At 43.4% G+C, this 25,948-nt stretch overlaps 1 protein-coding gene across 1 annotated transcript in view; it reads left to right on the top strand.

Annotated features, from left to right (window-relative positions):
- The window catches only part of CHAT (choline O-acetyltransferase), a 248,852-nt gene that overhangs the window by 41,801 nt on the left and 181,103 nt on the right, over positions 1-25,948 (top strand). The window contains exon 5 of the mRNA XM_063958862.1: positions 5,665-5,718. Within this exon, the coding sequence (XP_063814932.1) occupies positions 5,665-5,718 (54 nt within the window). The remainder of the gene's footprint in view (positions 1-5,664; positions 5,719-25,948) is intronic.

The raw sequence follows: 25,948 nt of genomic DNA, 5'->3' as shown, positions 1-25,948 counted from the left end.
CAGCAACATGTATATCAGATCTGTCTCATCTTAACTTTAAATTGACATTCGGTCTTGCAACTGTAGTATTTCACATGTGGGCATATAAGTACATACTCATCAAATTTAGTTGTGGAGGTCAAAACAATGTCGACTTTTGAACATTCTACTAGAGCATGAACGAATGTTTGATGGTATCTCCAGTAAGCATATAGCTGCAGGTAACACATCCCATGCACTTGAAACAACAGACTCTGGGAGCACTAAAAAAAATGTTGGTTGGACTTTTACCAAAGATAAAAATATCAGTATGTACCAAATAATCACGTATGCTTTTCCCAAGCAAATAACATCATGATTTTTTTTTCTTTTGCAAACCAATTCACTATCAGAAAAAATAATTGGCCAATAGGTTTAACTGCTTTTCTAGCTTTATCACTTGCTGTGTTATAACGATTGGGCCAAATAATTTTGTTGGCATTAGATTTTCTCATTTTAGTTTTATTGTAAGTGTTCTATCTCTAGGAATAGAAATGACCTTTTTTAATAAAGGCTAACCCCTAGCAACAAAATTTTCAACAATGTTTCCTTGTCAGTCTCCTCATTACATAACCTCCATATATGTAGGAGCTGTGAGTAAGGTACGGTAAGCCCTTATGTACAGTATTAGGATGATAACTCTTAGGTGATAATAATACATTGCGATCAGTAGGTTTCAAATCTAGCATGGTCTTCAACACTCTGCCATATTTCTGTATCCTAACTTCCAAAAATCCATTCCTCAGATTTAATTTTGAAAACTGTCATAGAATCATTTGGTATAGAGATATCAAATCCAATGGATGGGAATTTCAGACGAAATTGATAAATGGCATCAACAAATGCCTTATATAGATATATTGCATTCTTACTAGTGACCAATCAACACACTACAGTGGTGGAATGAAATCACACTTGCACCACAGTATTTCCTGCAAGCCTGCATCTGCTCTGCAGCCCAGTATACTCTGCAATCCTGCACCTGACTGTAAAGCAATCTGAGGAATGGCTGTTTTCACATACTCTACTTAAGGCTAAACTGATCTATACCCCTGACGAAGTCAGAGATGAAACGCGTAGGGTTCTCCAATTTGTATTCATCATGTCGTTGTATTGATAATCTCCACTCTGAGCTCACACCTTTGCTAAGGTGAGGGAGGATTTGAACCATCTTCTGTACATTGACATTTATATGAATCTGTTTGGGATCACAATATTTTATACCATTTTACTGTTTTTTAAAGAAAATATTGCACAAATAAATATCAATAATTGACCATTAATGGTTATTATTTCTTGGGTGATTTTTCCTGGTGAGAGAGTTTCATCCTAGGGTACCTCACATCTGACCTGCTAAACAAAGATACACTGAATTTATGATTGGCCTACTGAGGCAAATTCATCTATAACCTCATTTTATGCTGCATCTACATTTATATATTTACTAGCACACTGTGATACTGGTTCGTGGTGTGTGTGTGTGTGTGTGTGTGTGTGTGTGTGTGTGTGTGTGTGTGTGTGTGTGTGTGTGTCCTGATGATGGGGTCTCCGTACCCCAAAACGTTGACCATGAATTAAAGCACCTTGTTTTTTCACATAAGATCTCAGTCTCCAGAGTGTCGTGTTTTCGTAAGTTTTGTATGGACGGGTTGTGATGCCTAGTAGGAGGCACTGGAGCAAGTTTCATTTATTATATATACACTGTGAGTACCGGACATAAGATAGTAGTGGTAAAGACATAGCACTTGTAGATCCAAATATAAATCACATAAAAGGTCTACATCATCTTAGCAGGACACTTCAAAGCAGGGATAGGTAAGTCAACATTTCATTTTAAAATATATGTCCTGACGAAATTTTATCTATTAAAATGAAACTCTGACTTACCTATTCCCCAGATAAATAATTAGGACTGTGCGTAGAAGTTGTGAAAAAGGTGAAGATAACATTATCACACAGTGCCGTGGGGCGGGGGGGGAGAGGGGGCACCTGCGGCTATCCTTTGTGGGGGAGGAGCCACAGGCCTTAGAAGTTGACTGGGTGCAGGGGGAGCTGCGGGTTCTGGAAACATCTTGGGCCCCATAGCAGCTGTACCCTCTGCACCCTCAGTAGTTGTGCCTCTGGGTACAGGTTGAGTTGCTTATATTCAAATTGCTTGGGACCAGAAGTATTTTGGATTTTTCTGTAGTTTGGAATATTTGCATACCATAATGATATATCTCTGGGATGGGACCCAAGTTTAAACACAGAATACATTTATATTCATATACACATACTGTAGCCCAAAAGGTCTACAGTGAACTATCATAAATCAAATTGTCACCATCTCAGTTAAGCTAGGCACACACCTGACCAATTAGAGAAAAGTTCCAACAGTTATTTTTCTGAGAGATGCTACGAATGTATGAGCATCCAATTTCCAGTATGTATACTACTCAATTATCATTCTTATCTGAACAATAATTGCCCATAAAGATCATTGAGGGGACCTTTTTAAATACACTACGTCAGACAAACTCTGTAAACATTAATTATATTTGCAGCACACTATTGGGTCATTGCTACCAACAAATGTCATGCAGCAGTCCAGATGAGACTTGGCTGTTCTGCCTGATTATTGCAGAGTGTGTACCCCACATTAGTGATTAATATGAGTGGAGACCAGATTCTCTGAACACCAAAATATATCATGGTATTAAAAGTAGATATAAAATGCATATACACGGCCATCCTTTCTCCATTCAAAGTAATAAACACAGCAGTGAACTTTTTATTGCTTACCGACTCACTGGCCTTGTGCAGGATGAAATATTCTTCAGGAGTACATTAAACCACTGATGCTAAGCAGGACCTAAATGCACGATTATGATATAAACACATTATGATGGCACTACTGACTATAATGCTTCCATTCTCCTGAGAAACACAATTAACAAAAACAAACATCATAAAATGAAGAGCAGAGCCAGCTGTGTGTATGTACGTAAAGATCGGTTCTCCTTCATCTCCTCTTTCTCTATCAATGGAAAAATCAAAAGGAAATATATCTGATGAAAATGCCCCACCCAAAAAATACTATCATGACAAAAAATATTTGTAAAGATTCTAATTTGTCAGGCACTTAGTGCATTTAAAATCTATTCAATATCATTATTAATATGCAGAACTAAAAGCAGTGTAGATTTTTACATTTATTGATGAATTCTACTCATATACCATTGCTTACCCACATGAATGTGTAGTGGTAGCCATCAATTTACTAATAGCAGAGTATATCACATATCCTGAATCTCATCCACTTACCCCATGAAGTGCACAGTCCATGATCCACTGCAAATTACATCAACATGGCACTGCCCCCACTACACAATACCATGAATTGTATACTGCTATCCCAAGCCTTGTCTGTCATTTTCATATTATAATAGAACTACAGTAGTAAAGGGACCAGTCATATGCCGTATCACCATGGTCTGCCCACTCCCAGTCCTGTCCAGCCACAGGCTCCTCCCCCTCACTGCTCTACCCCCTGAAGCAAACACAGGATTTCTCAAGGGGGTTTCCAAATGCTTCATTTTAGAAAAAGTGTGACCATCCCATAAATAGGGCAAAATAAGCACTTAATAAGCTATAGTATACAAAGTGCAGTATATGTAATACGTCAGACATAAACAGGTCCAGTGATCACACTATGCCATTAGATGCTGCAGTAGGAACAACATTCCTAAGCATAATAGATACCAGGATGCTGATTGAAGGATGGCTGAAGCTAATCTCCAATCAGAGTGCTGACAGCCACTAACTTTATGGAAGCATGTGGAAATACAGCACACGAGGGGCATGTTAACATTTTTAATTGGTTCCCATTAATGGATGTGCAGGGCCCCAGTGCATTGCTTTGCTCAGAGACAATGGCCCTGGGGAAAAGTCTCTGGCCGCAGCTCAGCATTTCCAGGAGTGCTGGGCACCCCCCTAGAGTGATTAAAAGGGTTTTGCTGTGAGGCCATAACCCCTGCCGTTGGGTCATGATTTGCACTAGGTGACACCAACCATAGTAATATCAATGCACCCTTGCATTTGTCTATGCCCCCTCAGTCTGCTGCTCTGCTCCATCCCACCCACTGCTCTGTTCTTTCCCACCTCCTCCTCTGCCCACTCCTCTGCCCCCTGCTCAGTACCACCCCAACCCCTCTCTGTCTGCACCTACGACCCATCTTGCTGTCCCTTGCTTAATCCCACTGTACCCACCAGCTTGGTCCCGTCACCTCCCTCCCAAGGCTCCACACTCACCTCCCTGTGGGCCATCCTCCTCTCCTGCTAGAGTCTGTCCCATCTCCCTATCAGTGGGAGCTATTGGAAGGGTGGCATGCTCCCCGCATGTAAGAGATGGGAGAGACCGTAGAGAATTATTATACATTTTTAATTATAATTTTTTTCTGTTTTAGATAAAGTTGTTAAAGTTATCGTTTCAGTTTACATTTAGAGGTATAAAAAACTATTATCAGGCACAAGCAATTATGTCTCCAGAGTATGCTAGTGGTAGGGAAGAGTGTGTGGGTGTGTAAGGAGAAGTTGATACAGTGGATATCAATTTTCATGTAACAGTTATACATTTAAAATTGGTAAAGCCTGAAATTGCACTTTACAAACCAGCCTGTTATTTAGGAATGACATAAAATACTAAAAAATAGTAATCCCAATGGCCCTCATTCCGAGTTGATCGCTTGCTGCCGTTTTTTGCAGTGCAGCGATCAAGTGAAAAAATGGCATTCTGCGCATGCGCATGGTACGCAGCGCGCATGCGCTAAGTACTTTCACACAAAACTTTGTAGTTTTACACAAGCTTGGGCGACGCTTTTCAGTTGCTCGAGTGTTCGTAGTATGATTGACAGGAAGTGGGTGTTTCTGGGCGGAAACTGACCGTTTTCTGGGAGTGTACTAAAAAATGCAGGCGTCAGGCTAAAATGCAGTAGTGGCTGGAGAAACGGGGGAGTGGCTGGCCGAACGCAGGGCGTGTTTGTGACGTCAAACCAGGAACTAATCAGTCTGCAGTGATCGCAATCTAGGAGTAGGTCTGGAGCTACTCAGAAACTGCAGGGAAAGATTTTCGAGCAAATCTGCTAATCTTTCGTTCGCACTTCTGCTAAATTAAGATACACTACCAGAGGGCGGCGGCTTAGCGTTTGCATTGTTGCTAAAAGCAGCTAGCAAGCGATAAACTCGGAATGAGGGCCAATGTGTTTAAGAGCATGGTAGTAGCACTACCAGTATAACAACATTACATGAGGGATATTGTGGCTGGGATTCGAAGGCCAAAGACATATTCGGATATATGGGAATATTACTCTGTTCTCAAACAAGGAAACACAGTAAAATAATACCAATGACAATATTTATGGTGTGATGTTGATCCATTACATTTACAGTGCAATATGTTATTACCTTGCTTAGATTTTAGTAACTCCTGTGATTTGTGGTAAAGGTTGCTGTGTTTAAGACTGGTAAGGTTACTTGCTGTAAATGTTATTAGCTGTCATAACTGAACAGTTTCAAAACAATGAGAAAGGAGAGTTGGTCTCAAAGCAATGTCTACGGCTCCTTTAAGTCGTAAGATCACTGATTTTGCTCTGCACATTTTTCTTGCAGGTTTACTGCAAATCTCATCTCCGGAGTGCTTGATTACAAAACTTTATTGGATCTGTAAGTTGCCATTTTTCAGATAATTTAGAACCTATGTGATATCAACAAGCTTTCTCTGCAGTAATGAAATTCTAGCACTATTAATAGGGCAGTAATAGCTAGCTAAATGAGTTCTGTTGTACAGCAATATCAAGTATATTTATTAGCAAATGTTTGTGTGTTCTTTGCAATAAATAAGTATATGATGTAAATGTTCTAAGAGTAATATAAGGGTTAAAAATAGGAGTCAGTATGGTGGACTCGCCACAAGCTAAAAGCTTTCCACATCTCCAGACACACTCCGGAAAATGTATATGCTCCTTCAGTGTCTCCACATCACCATGACAGTAGGATGATGATCAGACACCAAAGGGATGAACATTCTGTTTGCACTACTGTCTTACTAAACAGAATGCCATAAAGGAGACCCTTGGACTGGAAGGACAATTTGCACCTCGCACAAAGTCCGGCACCTCCAGCCGCTCGTAGGCTATTATATTTAGCCCGCTGTCTTAAATTCAATATAGGCATAAAATAACCAAGATCAGATTAACAATAGGGTGGATGGAGCTCCAGCTCCAGACCTCCAGATAATAATAGGCCCATCATCATGACAGCACGATGACGACCAGCCACTAGCAGTTTTACCTATTTGGGAAGACATTAGGGCTGATCCTGCAAGTGGTGTACACGCCAACATGGCTCTGGCCACACCCACACAGCACTGGTCACAGATCCTCCCCTTCTCACAGGCCCTTGATCATTTTAAGCCCCAGACCCATATGGCCCTAAAATTTGGCCCTGAAAACAACAGAAGCTGTTATAATTGCTAAAAGGCTAAAATCCCGGCCTGCAGCCTTTTAAGTGTCCTCTCAATATGACTAGACTTGTAGGCTGCGGATTATAACCGTAATGTACAATTGGTCAATTATAGGTTGTATGGGTTTTGGAAATGGTGAGTAATGTCTTGACATGTTGCAGCACAACAGATCATTGAGGGTGGGAGCAAGTTTAATAGGAGAGAGGATCCTTACAAAATTTAGCTACACCTCTAGTGACTGTGATACCACTAGATTTATAGCTGAACAAGTAAAAAAAAAAAAAAAAAGACCCCCACACACAGATATTTGAATTATTTATATATGTGGTTCTGTGGCCATTACCTGGGTCTCATCGGTTGACAATAGAAGTTAAATAAGAAATGTCATCATAATTCTTCAGATTAGGGAACAGGTAAAATCCAACATCTCCTGCAGGCTAACGTGGCTGTTAGTCATTTGGATTTAAAACTAATATTTAAAACCTAAAAACTAGACTCTGGATGCAAAGGAAACATCCTCTACTCAGATTAGTGATGTAAATGTATTCATATTACATATTTCGTATTCCACACATTACAGAATGGCAAATATGAACCCTAATTTTATGAACAAGTTGCATTCGGATGTAGGGGCACCCCTGATGAGCTTATGCGGCAGATGAACAGTTTCCCATGGGGAGGTGGACAACTGATGGATTAAGGGCCACTATAATTTATGTGGAAACAGCATGGGGACATATGAAATGTAAAGTAAGAATATCACTGAAGTGAGCATGAACGTTTTCTTGGACTGTAAAGTGATATGTGCCGCACTGCTAAAGCTCTTATATGCGCCAGACTTCTGTCATTATATATATTTAGCTTCGGGTCCAGCTTGCTAATTTTCCTCATATATTTGCACTGACTGCAGTAATGGGAATAGTAAAAGTCTCCCTTTGTATTGCACCATACCCATAAAGTAGCATAGATTATGTTTTAGAAACTGAACAGATGTTGTGATAAATGAGAGGCCCAGTTTCCTATAACCAAATAATGGCAATAGTAATTCAATTAACATCTGAAAAGATTAAAACCTCAAAAAGAAATCTGAGCTATTACAGGTAACACTTGTTAAATATGGATAAGGTCAATTACAAAATGAAAACGGTTGGCTTGCACTTATTTTTTGTATGTTATGTTCTTCATATCGGATCATGCATACTGTATGTCCATGTGACATGACACATCTTCCAGAATGTATAGATATTTTCTTGGTGTTGTGGGGCAAGATGGAATACAAGGATGTTAATAGGGGGAGTTGGGCAGTCATACAGAAATGAAATGTTTTGTTCTATTTTCACAATGGACTATGAATAAAACAGTATTAAAGAATAGAGACTGAGATTATTTTAAAGTGTTCTCTACCTAGTTATTATTTATAGTTGTTATTTCACATGCAGTATAAAAGGCATCACAGTCTGTTACATCATAAGTAAGTCTAATGTGCTATTTATTGGACAAAACCAGATACAAATGTGTTTAAATACTAGTGATGTGCACCGGAAATTTTTCGGGTTTTGTGTTTTGGTTTTGGATTCGGTTCCGTGGCCGTGTTTTGGATTCGGACGCGTTTTGGCAAAACCTCCCTGAAAGTTTTTTGTCGGATTCGGGGGTGTTTTGGATTTGGGTGTTTTTTTAACAAAAAACCCTCAAAAACAGCTTAAATCATAGAATTTGGGGTTCATTTTGATCCCATAGTATTATTAACCTCAATAACCATAATTTACACTCATTTCCAGTCTATTCTGAACACCTCACAATATTATTTTTAGTCCTAAAATTTGCACCGAGGTCGCTGGATAACTAAGCTAAGCGACCCAAGTGGCCGACACAAACACCTGGCCCATCTAGGAGTGGCACAGCAGTGTCAGACAGGATGGCAGATTAAAAAAAAATTGTCCCCAAACAGCACATGATGCAAAGAAAAAAAGAGGCGCAATGAGGTAGCTGTGTGACTAAGCTAAGCGACCCAAGTGGCCGACACAAACACCTGGCCCATCTAGGAGTGGCACTGCAGTGTCAGACAGGATGGCACTTCAAAAAAATAGTCCCCAAACAGCACATGATGCAAAGAAAAAAAGAGGCGCAATGAGGTAGCTGTGTGACTAAGCTAAGTGACCCAAGTGGCCGACACAAACACCTGGCCCATCTCGGAGTGGCACTGCGGTGTCAGACAGGATGGCACTTCAAAAAATAGTCCCCAAACAGCACATGATGCAAAGAAAAATGAAAGAAAAAAAGAGGTACAAGATGGAATTGTCCTTGGGCCCTCCCACCCACCCTTATGTTGTATAAACAGGACATGCACACTTTAACAAACCCATCATTTCAGCGACAGGGTCTGCCAGACAACTGTGACTGAAATGACTGGTTGGTTTGGGCTCCCACCAAAAAAGAAGCAATCAATGTCTCTTTGCACAAACTGGCTCTACAGAGGCAAGATGTCCACCTCCTCCTCATCGTCCGATTCCTCACCCCTTTCACTGTGTACATCCCGCTCCTCACAGATTATTAATTCGTACCCACTGGAATCCACCATCTCAGGTCCCTGTGTACTTTCTGGAGGCAATTGCTGGTGAATGTCTCCACGGAGGAATTGATTATAATTCATTTTGATGAACATCATCTTCTCCACATTTTCTGGAAGTAACCTCGTAAGCCGATTGCTGACAAGGTGAGTGGCTGCACTAAACACTCCTTCGGAGTACACACTGGAGGGGGGGAAACTTAGGTAAAATAAAGCCAGTTTCTGCAAGGGCCTCCAAATTGCCTCTTTTTCCTGCCAGTATACATACGGACTGTCTGACGTGCCTACTTGGATGCGGTCACTCATATAATCCTCCACCAATCTTTCAATGGTGACAGAATCATATGCAGTGACAGTAGACGACATGTCAGTAATCGTTGGCAGGTCCTTCAGTCCGGACCAGATGTCAGCACTCGCTCCAGACTGCCCTGCATCACCGCCAGCGGGTGGGCTCGGAATTCTTAGCCTTTTCCTCGCAGCCCCAGTTGTAGGAGAATGTGAAGGAGGAGCTGTTGACGGGTAACGTTCCGCTTTACTTGACAATTTTCTCACCAGCAGGTCTTTGAACCTCTGCAGACTTGTGTCTGCCGGAAAGAGAGATACAACGTAGGTTTTAAATCTAGGATCGAGCACGGTGGCCAAAATGTAGTGCTCTGATTTCAACAGATTGACCACCCTTGAATCCTGGTTAAGCGAATTAAAGGCTCCATCCACAAGTCCGACATGCCTAGCGAAATCGCTCTGTTTTAGATCCTCCTTCAATCTCTCCAGCTTCTTCTGCAAAAGCCTGATGAGGGGAATGACCTGATTCAGGCTGGCAGTGTCTGAACTGACTTCACGTGTGGCAAGTTCAAAGGGTTGCAGAACCTTGCACAACGTTGAAATCATTCTCCACTGCGCTTGAGTCAGGTGCATTCCCCCTCCTTTGCCTATATCGTAGGTAGCTGTATAGGCTTGAATGGCCTTTTGCTGCTCCTCCATCCTCTGAAGAATATAGAGGGTTGAATTCCACCTCGTTACCACCTCTTGCTTCAGATGATGGCAGGGCAGGTTCAGGAGTGTTTGCTGGTGCTCCAGTCTTCGGCACGCGATGGCTGAATGCCGAAAGTGGCCCGCAATTCTTCGGGCCACCGACAGCATCTCTTGCACGCCCCTGTCATTTTTTAAATAATTCTGCACCACCAAATTCAATGTATGTGCAAAACATGGGACGTGCTGGAATTTGCCCAGATGTAATGCATGCACAATATTGGTGGCGTTGTCCGATGTCACGAATCCCCAGGGGAGTCCAACTGGGGTAAGCTATTCTGCGATGATGTTCCTCAGTTTCCGTAAGAGGTTGTCAGCTGTGTGCCTCTTATGGAAAGCGGTGATACAAAGAGTCGCCTGCCTAGTAACGAGTTGGCGTTTGCGAGATGCTGCTACTGGTGCCGCCGCTGCTGTTCTTGCTGCGGGAGGCAATATATCTACCCAGTGGGCTGTCACAGTCATATAGTCCTGAGTCTGCCCTGCTCCACTTGTCCACATGTCCGTGGTTAAGTGGACATTGGGTACAACTGCATTTTTTAGGACACTGGTGACTCTTTTTCTGACGTCTGTGTACATTCTCGGTATCGCCTGCCAAGAGAAATGGAACCTAGATGGTATTTGGTACCGGGAGCACAGTACCTCAATCAATTCTCTAGTTCCCTGTGAATTAACGGTGGATACCGGAAACACGTTTCTCACCACCCAGGCTGCCAAGGCCTGAGTTATCCGCTTTGCAGCAGGATGACTGCTGTGATATTTCATCTTCATCGCAAAGGACTGTTGGACAGTCAATTGCTTACTGGAAGTAGTACCAGTGGTCTTACGACTACCCCTCTGGGATGACGATCGACTCCCAGCAGCAACAGCAGCAGCGCCAGCAGCAGTAGGCGTTACACTCAAGGATGCATCGGAGGAATCCCAGGCAGGAGAGGACTCATCAGACTTGACAGTGACATGGCCTACAGGACTATTGGCTTTCCTGTCTAAGGAGGAAATTGACACTGAGGGAGTTGGTGGTGTGGTTTGCAGGAGCTTGGTTACAAGAGGAAGGGATTTAGTTGGCAGTGGACTGCTTCCGCTGTCACCCAAAGTTTTTGAACTTGTCAATGACTTCTGATGAATGCGCTCCAGGTGACGTATGAGGGAGGATGTTCCTAGGTGGTTAACGTCCTCACCCCTACTTATTACAGCTTGACAAAGGCAACACACGGCTTGACACCAGTTGTCCGCATTTCTGTTGGAATAATTCCACACCGAAGAGGTGATTTTTTTTGTATTTTGACCAGGCATGTCAATGGCCATATTCCTCCCACGGACAACAGGTGTCTCCCCGGGTGCTTGACTTAAACAAACCACCTCACCATCAGAATCCGCTTTGTCAATTTCCTCCCCAGCGCCAGCAACACCCATATCCTCATCCTGGTGTACTTCAACAGTGACATCTTCAATTTGACTATCAGGAACTGGACTGCGGGTGCTCCTTCCAGCACTTGCAGGGGGCGTGCAAATTGTGGAAGGCGCCACCTCTTCCCGTCCAGTGTTGGGAAGGTCAAGCATCCCAACCGGCACAATTGGACTCTCCATGGGGATTTGTGATTTAGAAGAACGCACAGTTCTTTGCTGTGCTTTTGCCATCTTAACTCTTTTAAGTTTTCTAGCGAGAGGATGAGTGCTTCCATCCTCATATGAAGCTGAACCACTAGCCATGAACATAGGCCAGGCCCTCAGCCATTCCTTGCCACTCTGTGTCGTAAATGGCACATTGGCAAGTTTACGCTTCTCCTCAGACGATTTTGATTTAGATTTTTGGGTCATTTTACTGAGCTTTATTTTTTTGGATTTACATGCTCTCTACTATGACATTGGGCATCGGCCTTAGCAGACGACGTTGATGGCATTTCATCATCTCGGCCATGACTAGTGGCAGCAGCTTCAGCACGAGGTGGAAGTGGATCTTGATCTTTCCCTATTTTACCCTCCACATTTTTGTTCTCCATTTATTAATGTGTGGAATTATATGCCAGTAATATATCAATAGCAATGGCCTACTACTATATATACTGCGCACAACTGAAATGCACCACAGGTATGGACGGATAGTATACTTGATGACACAGAGGTAGGTAGAGCAGTGGCCTACTGTACCGTACTGCTATATATTATATACTGGTGGTCAGCAAAATTATGCACTGTCCTCCTACTATATATATATATATATATATATATATATATATATATACTGTGCAAAACTTAAATGCACCACAGTTATGGATGGACAGTATACTTGACGACACAGAGGTAGGTAGAGCAGTGGCCTACTGTACCGTACTGCTATATATTTGAGAATGTCGATTTCTATTACCTTATTAAACACTCTAGGAGGTTAAGAGACAGTACGCAATTGGCGTGCGAGGTACCGTAAGGGTACGCTCTTAGCGTAGCGGACGCTGTATCGGGAGCGAGCCGCTCGAGCGACACAAACGCTCGCGAGAATACGCTGTTGGTATCGGGCACACTATAGGTGAGCGACTACCGTAATGCTACGCTGTCAGCGTAGCGGACGCTCGAGACCACGAGGAGATCACGAGCGGCGCAGACGCTCACAAGATAACAATCATTAAACCTTGTATGTAACACACAGAAAAGATATTCTTACGCTGTAAACCCTGTACTAGAACCAATGTAGAGATATAACGCTGTTTAACCTTGTTAATACCAAAGCTGTTTGAGCGATCGAGACGCTCCTGTTACCCCTTGCTATATAACGAATACACACTACCGTTAAGGGTCCAAAACCTTTTACTAACACATATCTTAAATTACTTCAAAAGGGGAAACAGTTCACAAGTCATACGCTACAAACTAACATATAATTCTAGCAGAGTATCTAGACAGTAACATGCACAATAGAGAACGATCGTATTACAAATACAGAGACTAAGTGTGAATGGCTAACCATATACGGGTAACAAAGTGGCAACAGAGAAACATACCATACGGGGATCACACGCAGGCGCAACCGGAATCCAGTCCTCCAATTATCAGCGATAACTGTTGAAGAGAGAGTACCGGCTGGCCTGGGGACGGTGACCCTTATATACACTGCACACAATACAGTACAATGGTCCCTATATTCTTATTGTTCATTGGACACAGGAATTCGGCTTCGCATCATAACAAAAGGTCATAGGTTGATTCATACAGGTGGGCTGTGGCTATTTCCAACTGCCCAGGTGGGTGGGATACTAGGTTTCCCGCCGCATGGCTAAGTAAGAGCAAATAATAGTAAATGGACATAAACTTCTTATGTCCATAACTATTCGCACGAGCGATTAATCCGCTCCAAACCAACACCGGAATATTGCTATTTAAATACTCTTCCGATGGGTACTAAACACCACTGTATGACCCCTGTTAGACCCTTCGTACAATACAAAGAGGGATCTCTCTGTCCAGGAACATGCTATATTAACTAAACTTTCAGAATCTATCAAAGGGACCATGATCTACAAAATACATTATATAGTGAAAATATGTAACGATTGAGTCGCACGCTACGATCACATAAGCTCTACCGTAAATACGTATACCGTGCGCCTGCGGGTGCCCGCAACTGTGAGTATGCGCACGTACGGGAGAGCGTACGCATGCGCAGCACGGACCTGTGTGAGGTGCAAATATGGTAGTGTGCATAGAGATATTTTTCTGACTTTGACAGTCCACCCTTTGGCAGTCAACAATAACTGCCACCTTCTAAAACATTTCAAAAAGAGAAAAATATATGTCAGGGGTTAATACATTTCCATGGTTGGGTAAGGGAGGAGAGAGGAGAAGGTGTGAAGAGGGTATGACCTAGTGAGATAGCAGAAGCATGTGTGTATGAGTCCATGTTTGGGGGGGTCATGTATCATCGTGCCGTACGTGTTGTACATCAAGCTTCGAGGCATTGCGAAGTATACATTTGAATTCCTTCTTATCCCGTGGTACGGGTCTGTGGATGGGCTGTCAAACTTTACCGAGCTCTTTTCGGCTTTTAGTTGTAACAAAATGGGGAGCACATTTTAGTTGATGATACATGAATGGGGGAATATGTGATTGCTGATATCTGTGCCTGTATTCCCTATACTATGTGTGTAATTACCTGAAGGTTGTAGAGATGAAGAAAAGACATAATTACGGTAAATGCAGTGGTATTCTATGTCAGGTAAATGAACATTTGTCGGTTGAAGTCTTGTTCGGTGTCTGTTGAATGCAGTCTTCTTTGTGCTTTTGTCCATAAGGTGCGAGCAAAAGCTTTGTCAATGTCCATAGATTTACAAAAGTGTTGGGCTAGCGTAATTTTAAAATTTCTAGGGAAACTGGGGATCTATGGCAAAGTTCATCAAAAATCTGTGTATCAGGTTGTCAAAACTTCTTCTTTAATCCATCTGTTGTCTGTATATCGGCTCATCAAATTCCTCGTCCAAGTGGGTCTTTTTACCTTGGAGGAAACGGAAAAACAGGTGAAAGAAACGGACCGTAGAAATCGCTTTTTCATCACATCATTGTTTCTACATTTGGGTCATAAATCAGATCCATGGGAATTACAGTTTCCTCACTCCTTAAACTCATTACCCTAGTACGATGATTGCACTTCATTAAAGCCTGACTGCATCTAAATATCAAGCCAATCGTTATGATAACACCTAAGATACATAGGAGAAACTTCCCAACATCCATTATGACTGCTTGAGCCCAGTCTCCTAAACCAGAGAACCAATTTCGCGGGTTCAACCATGACTCCCAACCAGTCAGCTCATTACCTACAGCAGCAAGAGTGAGATTGTGTCTCCTGCGAAATTCCCACTTCAGTTGGAGAATATCGTCCATCTTTTGGTCTATGACCTCGACCGGGTCCTCGGTGCTATTCGTAATATATGTGCAACATTTCACGCCGTATTGTGTTGCCAGTGTGACACAATATCCGCCTGTCACTGCTGTGAGGTAATTAAGAACCATTCTATGCTGTACCAGTTCTGTTTTATAAGCTTGAAGTTCTCTTCCAGTATACCTAAACGTGTCATCATACATTTCAGTGATATTATCTAACAAATTTGCAAGCGCAGATATGTATTTATAATTCAACACTCCTCTGGCGGTGCGAGTGATGTCTAACGCGATTAGAAACTGAATCCCAGTGGATTCATGGATCATGTCAGAGGCCGGATGCTCTGTTCTTTCTATCAGGTGCCGTTTAACTACGTGCTCGTAATGGGTGTGAGTATAAGGAGTTTGGGCAACACGGTGTATGTCTTTCATTTTGTCATGTGATACAGTCATTACTTCAGGCAGTACTTTTCCAATATAACACAATCCTTCAGAGTTTGGGGCAAGCCACTTATACGCCTTTCTCCCGCATATGAAATATGCATCATCGGGGAGAACATATGGGACGGAGTAGGACATAACCATATTACACACCTTCCATGTGAAATCTCCTAACCCTAATTCTTCCATCTGCTTAGTACACGTATCAGGTTGTACGATATGTGCACAGTATCCTGGTGATACCTCTCCAACTCTCGTAATCCTATTTCCTAAGGTATACCTATACCGGAAAGATTTTCCTCTACTGGCTATGTGGCGTATAAGCTCTGTATCTGTAGGCATTCTATCTGCTCTATGCGAAAAGGTCATGGTTTGGTTACTCCATGACACTTCCCAATTTCCCGGCTTTCGGGGATTGGAGATGTTAAAACATAATAGGGACCTATCCACATGGTATTGGTGGAGTTTCAAACTAGGAGGGCTGGAGATATTAAACCTCCTGTCCACCGGTCTCCCACCACTTAACTCAAGTACCTCCCCTAACGTTAAAGGAAATGGTACTAGCCCTGATTTGCTATGACCTTGAGGTACTTGAGAGCATACCCAACAATCTGTTTTATTTAACACACTACCCACTAAGGAGTGATAGTCACTCAATGGATGCCGGTCCATATGGATATTAAAACTGGATTGGCATTTCTTGATGCACCAGTCCTCCACTACGTTGTCACAGAGCCTACAGATACAGTTTTCTTCAGCTAACAATCCTTCACAATTCCTTCTATTGTCAATGCTATCGGATCGTTTTCTGATACTCGCCTTTACTTGTTGGTTAAGTTGTTCTTGGAAAACTACGCCTCCATCTTTATCATCAGAACCCATTCCAGAACCTCTCTCGACCTCCATGGTACTCTCGCCGGAACAGACTGCTCTGGTCAACATCATGGTCAACAGGAAAATCCGGATCACAGTCTCTTGGGGCAAGTCCATCTTGTAGGAGGAAACGGAGAAGAATGAGAAGGGGGAAAAAATAATTTGAGGGAGAGGGGATGGGAAGTTGGAGAAAAACAATAAAAGGGAACAGGGGATCGACAACTGCTTTTGGTCTTGTGATTTTCAATGCTCAGGTGCCGCCTCAATCCTCCTGGAACAGACACTCCAGTGATACAACCTCTACCGTCTGTTCCTTATCACGGGACCTCTCTGGATCAGCAACCTTCTTACAGTGGGACGAATGAACCCAAGTCTCTCTCTCAGCAACCTTCAATGCTGTAGTGCTAGTCAATAAGACCTGGTATGGTCCTTCCCATCTGTCAATAAGGCAACCTGAGCGTAGAAAATTCCGTATCATTACATAATCCCCAGGTTCAATGTCATGACAATTACTATCTGGTAAATCAGGAATCACCAACTTCAGATTATCATTTTGATTCCTTAACTGTTTACTCATGTTAATCAAGTATTTTACAGTCACTTCATTGTTACACTTCAAATCATCCTGAGGGTTAATCATAACATGCGGTTGTCGACCAAACAAAATTTCAAAGGGAGACAGATTAAGAGGGGACCTGGGAGTGGTTCTGATGCTGTACAGTACAATGGGTAAAGCTTCTGGCCATGTCAATCCTGTCTCTGCCATAACTTTACTCAGTTTATTTTTAATAGTGCTGTTCACTCTTTCCACTTTCGCACTCGCCTGTGGATGGTATGGAGTGTGCAGCTTGCTATCAATTCCCATCAACTTACACATTCCTTGAAAGACATCACCTGTAAAATGGGTACCCCTATCACTTTCGATTATTCTAGGGATACCATATCTACATACAAATTCCTGCACAATTTTCTTAGCAGTAAACATAGCGGTATTTGTGGCCGCAGGAAATGCTTCAACCCAATTTGAGAAAACATCTATACAAACAAGCACATATTTCAAATTCCGACAAGGGGGTAATTGTATAAAGTCAATCTGTATTACCTGGAAAGGGCCGCCGGCAGGTGGGATATGAGATGGTTCTGTAGGTATTGCCTTTCCGATGTTCTTTCTCAAACAGGTAAGGCATGACATTGCTCTTTTACTCGCATGAGATGAAAATCCTGGGGCACACCAATATGCTCTTACCAACTTGCACATCCCTTCCTTGCCCAGATGAGTCAGCCCGTGAGCTGCCTCAGCTAAACATGGAAGGTATGTTCTGGGGGCCACTGGTTTACCATGTCCATCCGTCCAGAGTCCTGAGGACTCCTGGCCATATCCTTTTGCCTTCCAGACTGCCTTTTCCTGTGTGGAACACAAATTTTGCATTTCACACAACTTCTGTGTGTTGATGGTATTAAATACCATCAGTTGTGTGGTGTCTGTCTGTCTGGGGGTAGCAGCTGCTAACTTAGCAGCTTCGTCTGCTCGGCTGTTACCAAGTGATACGGGGTCCTGGCTATATGTGTGTGCTTTACACTTGATAACAGCCACTCTGTCGGGTTCCTGTATCGCTGTTAGAAGCCTTTTTATGTGAGCTGCATGCGCTACCGGTGTACCAGCTGCCGTCATGAAATTTCTGAGTCGCCATAGGGCTCCGAAATCATGGACTACCCCGAATGCGTATCTAGAATCGGTGTAGATATTGGCTGACTTACCCTTAGCCAATTCACATGCTCTGGTTAGGGCGACCAGTTCAGCAACCTGGGCTGAGTGAGGTGGGCCTAGCGGTTCCGCTTCTATGGTGCCTTGGTCGTCTACGACTGCGTATCCAGTACACAAGTCTCCCGAGTCTGACTGTCTATGACAACTACCGTCCGTGTAGAACGTAAGTTCTACATCTTCCAGTGGGTTGTCACTGATGTCAGGCCTTGCGGTAAAATTTTGGGTCAAATATTCCATACAATCATGAGTGTCTTCCTTTGTATTAAATCCTCCTTCCCCACCACTCTCATCTTCCACCCTTTGTGCCTGTCCAGGCACACCCGGGAGATATGTTGCAGGATTTAATGCACTGCATCTCCTTATGGTGATGTTTACGGGGGCCATTAGTGCCAATTCCCATCTTGTAAACCGCGCTGATGAGACGTGCCTGGTTTGGGCAGAATTTAACAAGGCTGACACTGCATGTGGTGTATGAATTGTGAGGTTGTGACCTAGTACGACGTCTTCGCTTTTCGTTACTAGCAATGCTATCGCAGCAACGCTTCGCAAGCATATGGGGAGGGATCGCGCTACCGTATCTAGCTGAGCGCTGTAATATGCTACTGGCCTGCTGGCATCACCGTGCTTTCGGGTTAGGACGCCTGCCGCGCAACCAGCACTTTCTGTTCCGTACAGCTCAAAGGGTTTCCCATAGTCTGGCATACCTAATGCTGGTGCCTGCGTTAGGCACTGTTTAAGTCTCTCAAATGCCATTTCGGACTCGTCTGTATGCGAAATCCGATCAGGTTTGTTTGAGGAGACCATCTCCTGCAAGGGTAACGCTAGAATGGAAAACCCTGGGATCCAATTACGGCAATACCCACACATTCCTAAAAATGTTCTGATCTGTTGCCGGGTTTGTGGCAGAGTCATGTCTCTAATTGCTTGAATTCTATCAGCGGTCAGGTGTCTCAGTCCTTGTGTTAGACAGTGTCCCAAATATTTTACCTTAGTTTGGCATAATTGCAACTTGTCTTTGGAAACCTTGTGTCCTGTGTCTGAAAGATGAAACAGGAGCTGTTTCGTATCCTTCAGGGATGCTTCCAATGAATCAGAACACAGTAGTAGATCATCCACGTACTGTATTAATACTGATCCACTCTCTGGTTGGAAAGACTGTAAACAATCATGCAAAGCCTGGGAAAATATACTTGGACTATCTATGAATCCTTGTGGTAATCGAGTCCATGTGTATTGGACTCCTCTGTATGTAAATGCGAACAAATATTGGCTGTCAGGGTGCAGAGGTACCGAAAAGAAAGCGGAGCAGAGGTCAATAACAGTGAAAAATTTCGCAGTGGGAGGGATTTGCATTAGGATGACAGCTGGATTTGGCACTACGGGGAACTGACTCAACTATTTTGTTAATCCCCCTTAGATCCTGCACTAACCTGTAACCCCTCCCCCCACTCTTTTTCACAGGGAAGATGGGACTATTGGCAGTGCTGGACGTTCTTACCAGAATGCCCTGTTGTAGCAAGCGCTCTATTACTGGGTAAACTCCTAACTCCACCTCTGGCTTCAGAGGGTACTGTGGGATTTTTGGAGCTATCCTACCATCTTTTACTTGTACAACTACCGGAGCTACGTTTGCCATTAATCCAGTGTCCTGTCCATCTTTAGTCCAAAGTGACTCTGGTATCTGAGATGTAATTTCTTCTACTTGGGAGGGAGTCCTATTTGTCATAATGGTATGTGACATTAATTTTGATGGGGAGTCTAACATGTCTCGCACTTCCTGAGCGTGATTCTCAGGTATGTCCAAGAATACACCTTCAGGAGTACAACAAATGACGCACCCCATTTTACACAGTAAGTCTCTTCCCAGGAGATTGGTCGGTGCCGATGCAGCCAGCAAAAAGGAATGCTTGGTATGCAAAGGCCCTATTGTAATCTCGGCTGGCTTGCTAACAGGGTAATGCTGGACTACTCCTGTTACTCCCATGGCTGGAATTGTCCTACCAGTGGTTCTCATGCCCACTGTCTAATTTATCACTGATTTGGCCGCCCCCGTATCTACAAGAAAGTTTAATGATTTACCAGCTACATTAATTGCAACTTCGGGTTCACTTCCAAGGCTTGCAATCAATTTTACTGGCTGCAGATTACAGGTATGGCCACACCCCTATTGGGTATGGTGACCTCCCTGAATCCCGCTGGCAGCAACTACTTGTGAGGGAGTTAGCTGGGAACTACCAGAGGCGTGCCAGTCTCTGTTCGGGGGGTATCTTTTTGTTTCCCCTGTATGTGGCTCATAACTCCGTCTCTGTGGACCCTGATCCCAATGTCGTGTGTCGTGTCGTTGTCTAGGGTTTTTATGTGCATTATATGAGTTATTTGTACAGTTACGTGCAAAATGTCCTTCCCTGCTACAATTGTAACATTTTACCACATGCGGCTTACCACCAGGGACCTGTGATCTGGACTGAGGCGGCCTTGTTGTTTGGGCCTGGATACTTATTGCCATCAGTTTATCACTCTGTGACTCCCTGTGTCTTGTAATATTCCTGTCGTGCCCAGCAGCAGTCTCTCTCAAGGCGGCCACCGACATACCTCTCCAGTTGGGTTGAGTAGTTTGTACCCTACTTTTTAATACCTCCTTTAAACCGTCCATCAATACGGACACCGCTACCTCTCTATGGTGTATATTTGCCTCAATGTCCATGATCCCAGTGTATTTAGCCATTTCCTCTAATGCTCTGTGGAAATATTCAGGGGCAGTTTCCCTTTCCATTTGTTTAATGGAGAATATTTTATTCCATTTTACTACGGCTGGGAAATATATTCCCAGTTGCAGATTGATTCTGATTACATTTTCTTGATTGTATGCATCCGTAAGGGGAACCTCCTGATCTAGTTTACAGTCAGCTATAAACTTAATAGGGTCAACACTAGAGGGCAGACATGCCCGCAGTAGTGTTCTCCAATCTTTGTTGTTTGGTTCAGTGGAATTTCCTAGGTCTTTAATGAACCTTTGGCATGCGGCTAAATCTTTCCTGGGATCAGGAAATTCAGACAGAATTGTTCTTAATTCTGCTCGTGACCAGGGACAGTGCATTGCAATATTTCTAATGGGTGTGGCTCCATTTGCGTCAGTCTTACCATTGGGGACCGCTATTACTCTAACAGGGTTAATTAGAACTACTTCGCTCTGGTTTGATTCTTCAATGTGAGGTGCACTAGTTTCAGCATATTGTACAGTGCCGTACTTACCTGTGGATACAACCTCACCTGTCCCTGAGCTATGTGCTTTTGATGCCTCCCTAGGTGGTTGGGCGATGCCTACTGGAGTATCGCTTATGGTGGCCGCTAGAGAGAGAGCTGAAATCGTTGTGGGCTCATCTTCTTGGTCGTATTCCTGGGGGAAGTTTAACATAGGATACAACTTGCATGGGTTAGGGTTAGTGTCAACATTTGCATTTACTTTCATCTTAATTTTGTCATTACTAATACATTTATTAAGTGCACCCTTATCGCAAACCCGCATGTCATTTTCTGCAGCCACTTTGTCCCCTGCTATATATGGTGGTGGTGCCGTTGCTATTAGATTTCTACCTGGATGGGAATTCGCTTTTTGAGCTAGTTCCTGTTGTATTTCACTTTCCTGTTGCCATATCAGTAAACAATCATAATGTCTGATCCTCTGCTTTGCAGATTTGATTAGACCTATCCTTTTTCTTAAATTCTGCAATACCTCAGGGTTCAGACTGCCTACCCGGGGAAACTGTTCCCCATCATCCTCTGTCATACGTTCCCACTCATTGCATAATACCTGTGTGTGAGTTCCGTATTTTTCACACATTATATACCGTGCGGACCCTTTGGGCCAACAACCACCAACGTGAACCCTTGTTGGACGTCCCTTCTTTGAACAACTGGCCCCCATCGTTTGTAGTTATTGCTGCCTTAGCTAATTCTTACAAACAGACCAAATTTGCCCGCGGTAAGGCGACGGTGAAAGTTTAACCAGTGCTTTCACTCACTTCTGTTTTCTGGTAACCTCTATTTACTGGGGCGTGTGGGAGTATGCTACCCTCCCCAGCAAATATTGGTTGTTGGAGATTTGCTTAGTGAACAGCGAAACTCACTTAAAATAACAAAAACCTACACAAATCACGTTAGAATGTACAAATAGCGTTTATGATCCCACAATAAATTGTTGATGGGTATCAAGGTAACAAACTAATGCACACAATTACGTGCGGTCCAGTCGCACAGCGCATAAATAACTAAATATTTATACGCTTTACGACCAATGGAATCGGTTGTTTAGGCTGCGAAACCTTCAGCCGGAGCTTTACCTTGACTATATGGGTGCTACGCAAAACCCCCGGGGCTGCGCTTAAATACCTCGCAGTCCTTTTGTCTGCGGAAACTACTTGCTCCTTCAATACAATGTTAACGCGGGCAAGCCAGTCCCACGCCACCAAGTGTCCACTCACCTGATGTGGTCTCCGACGGGATCCCGATTTGTGGGTTTCACAAAAACAACACCTTAAGTTCCACACTCACTCCTTTCCAATCAAATACACTTTTAATCTTTCTGTACAGAAATTCCTTTCATACAGGTAGGAGTCCAATCCCTGGGTTTGCAGTAGAAAAAGGTTTTTTCTTTTCACTAATACTTTTAGTAAACTGAACTGAACAACTGTGTGCTATTTACCAGGTGGCTATACTATACCGCCCACCCTAAACAAGGTTATTGTGTGATTTGAGTCTCAATGGGCGTATGCGTACGTTACGTTGCGTAAAACACGCCACGTGCGTATGCCTTTGCGTCACGTACGTGCTTTTGCACGTTGTCCGAGACACTTATGCACAGAGTGCAGATACGCCCACAGCGACACAATCAACACACTTCTATCAATGTAAACAATACTCAACAGAAATCGCTTACCGTACACCACACAGTATTTGTTATGCTGTGTGTGTGTTCTTTACACTTATACCCTTAACAATTTTCCTTTGTAATCTTAACTAAATAGCACCAGATTCCTCAGCACGTGTCTAATAATCAATTCTAATGGCAACAATAAAGTGAGCTGCAACACTGTAAATGTGTGCATGCGTGTGTGTGCAAAAGCAGAAATAAACAGTTTAAAAAGATAATAGCGTTTTTGTTCTTACCTCCGGTTCCGGATTCCACCCCAGCACTCCTACAACGTAGCGAAACAGACGCTTATCTAGCCAGCACTACTGTATCCCTCACCACCAATACGGATACGAAAGGATACTGCGTTCCCGCCCTTTGCTGACAGATAAAGTCTGTTTTAGCTAGTGCGGATGGATGTGTGGAGGGAGGACGAGCCCTCAATTGAGAATGTCGATTTCTATTACCTTATTAAACACTCTAGGAGGTTAAGAGACACAGTACGCAATTGGCGTGCGAGGTACCGTAAGGGTACGCTCTTAGCGTAGCGGACGCTGTATCGGGAGCGAGCCGCTCGAGCGACACAAACGCTCGCGAGAATACGCTGTTGGTATCGGGCACACTATAGGTGAGCGACTACCGTAATGCTACGCTGTCAGCGTAGCGGACGCTCGAGACCACGAGGAGATCACGAGCGGCGCAGACGCTCACAAGATAACAATCATTAAACCTTGTATGTAACACACAGAAAAGATATTCTTATGCTGTAAACCCTGTACTAGAACCAATGTAGAGATATAACGCTGTTTAACCTTGTTAATACCAAAGCTGTTTGAGCGATCGAGACGCTCCTGTTACCCCTTGCTATATAACGAATACACACTACCGTTAAGGGTCCAAAACCTTTTACTAACACATATCTTAAATTACTTCAAAAGGGGAAACAGTTCACAAGTCATACGCTACAAGCTAACATATAATTCTAGCAGAGTATCTAGACAGTAACATGCACAATAGAGAACGATCGTATTACAAATACAGAGACTAAGTGTGAATGGCTAACCATATACGGGTAACAAAGTGGCAACAGAGAAACATACCATACGGGGATCACACGCAGGCGCAACCGGAATCCAGTCCTCCAATTATCAGCGATAACTGTTGAAGAGAGAGTACCGGCTGGCCTGGGGACGGTGACCCTTATATACACTGCACACAATACAGTACAATGGTCCCTATATTCTTATTGTTCATTGGACACAGGAATTCGGCTTCGCATCATAACAAAAGGTCATAGGTTGATTCATACAGGTGGGCTGTGGCTATTTCCAACTGCCCAGGTGGGTGGGATACTAGGTTTCCCGCCGCATGGCTAAGTAAGAGCAAATAATAGTAAATGGACATAAACTTCTTATGTCCATAACTATTCGCACGAGCGATTAATCCGCTCCAAACCAACACCGGAATATTGCTATTTAAATACTCTTCCGATGGGTACTAAACACCACTGTATGACCCCTGTTAGACCCTTCGTACAATACAAAGAGGGATCTCTCTGTCCAGGAACATGCTATATTAACTAAACTTTCAGAATCTATCAAAGGGACCATGATCTACAAAATACATTATATAGTGAAAATATGTAACGATTGAGTCGCACGCTACGATCACATAAGCTCTACCGTAAATACGTATACCGTGCGCCTGCGGGTGCCCGCAACTGTGAGTATGCGCACGTACGGGAGAGCGTACGCATGCGCAGCACGGACCTGTGTGAGGTGCAAATATGGTAGTGTGCATAGAGATATTTTTCTGACTTTGACATATTATATACTGGTGGTCAGCAAAATTATCAACTGTCCTCCTACTATATATATACTGTGCAAAACTTAAATGCACCACAGGTATGGATGGGATAGTATACTTGATGACACAGAGGTAGGTAGAGCAGTGGCCTACTGTACCGTACTGCTATATATTATATACTGGTGGTCAGCAAAATTATGCACTGTCCTCCTACTATATATATACTGTGCAAAACTTGAATGCACCACAGGTATGGATGGGATAGTATACTTGATGACACAGAGGTAGGTAGAGCAGTGGCCTACTGTACCGTACTGCTATATATTATATACTGGTGGTCAGCAAAATGATGCACTGTCCTCCTACTATATATACACTGTGCAAAACTTAAATGCACCACAGGTATGGATGGATAGTATACTTGACGACACAGAGGTTGGTAGAGCAGTGGCCTACTGTACCGTACTGCTATATATTATATACTGGTGGTCAGCAAATTATGCACTGTCCTCCTACTATATATATATATATATATATATATACTGTGCAAAACTTAAATGCACCACAGGTATGGATGGGATAGTATACTTGACGACACAGAGGTAGAGCAGTGGACTACTGTACCGTACTGCTATATATATATACTGGTGGTTAGCAAAATTCTGCACTGTTCTCCTACTATATACTACAATGCAGCACAGATATGGAGCGTTTTTCAGGCAGAGAACGTATACTGGTGGTCACTGGTCAGCAAAACTCTGCACTGTCCTCCTACTATATAATACTGCTGGTCCCCAGTCCCCACAATAAAGCAATTAGCACACTGAGCACAGATATTTGCAGCACACTGAGCACAGATATTTGCAGCATACTGAGCACAGATATTTGTAGCACACTGAACATAGAAACTGAGAGGACACCAGCCACGTCCTCTCACGATCATCTCCAATGCACGAATGAAAAATGGCGGCGACGCGCGGCTCCTTATGTAGAATACGAATCTCACGAGAATCCGACCGCATGATGATGACGTTCGGGCGTGCTCGGGTTAACCGAGCAAGGCGGGAGGATCCGAGTCTGCTCGGACCCGTGCAAAAAAGGGTGAAGTTCGGGGGGGTTCGGATCCCGAGGAACCGAACCCGCTCATCACTATTAAATACACTGCACTGTTTTGTT

The sequence above is a fragment of the Pseudophryne corroboree genome, chromosome 3, assembly GCF_028390025.1.
Source record: "Pseudophryne corroboree isolate aPseCor3 chromosome 3, aPseCor3.hap2, whole genome shotgun sequence".
NCBI classification, from domain to species: Eukaryota; Metazoa; Chordata; class Amphibia; order Anura; family Myobatrachidae; genus Pseudophryne; species Pseudophryne corroboree.
This window is presented reverse-complemented; position numbering and strand designations above follow the sequence as displayed.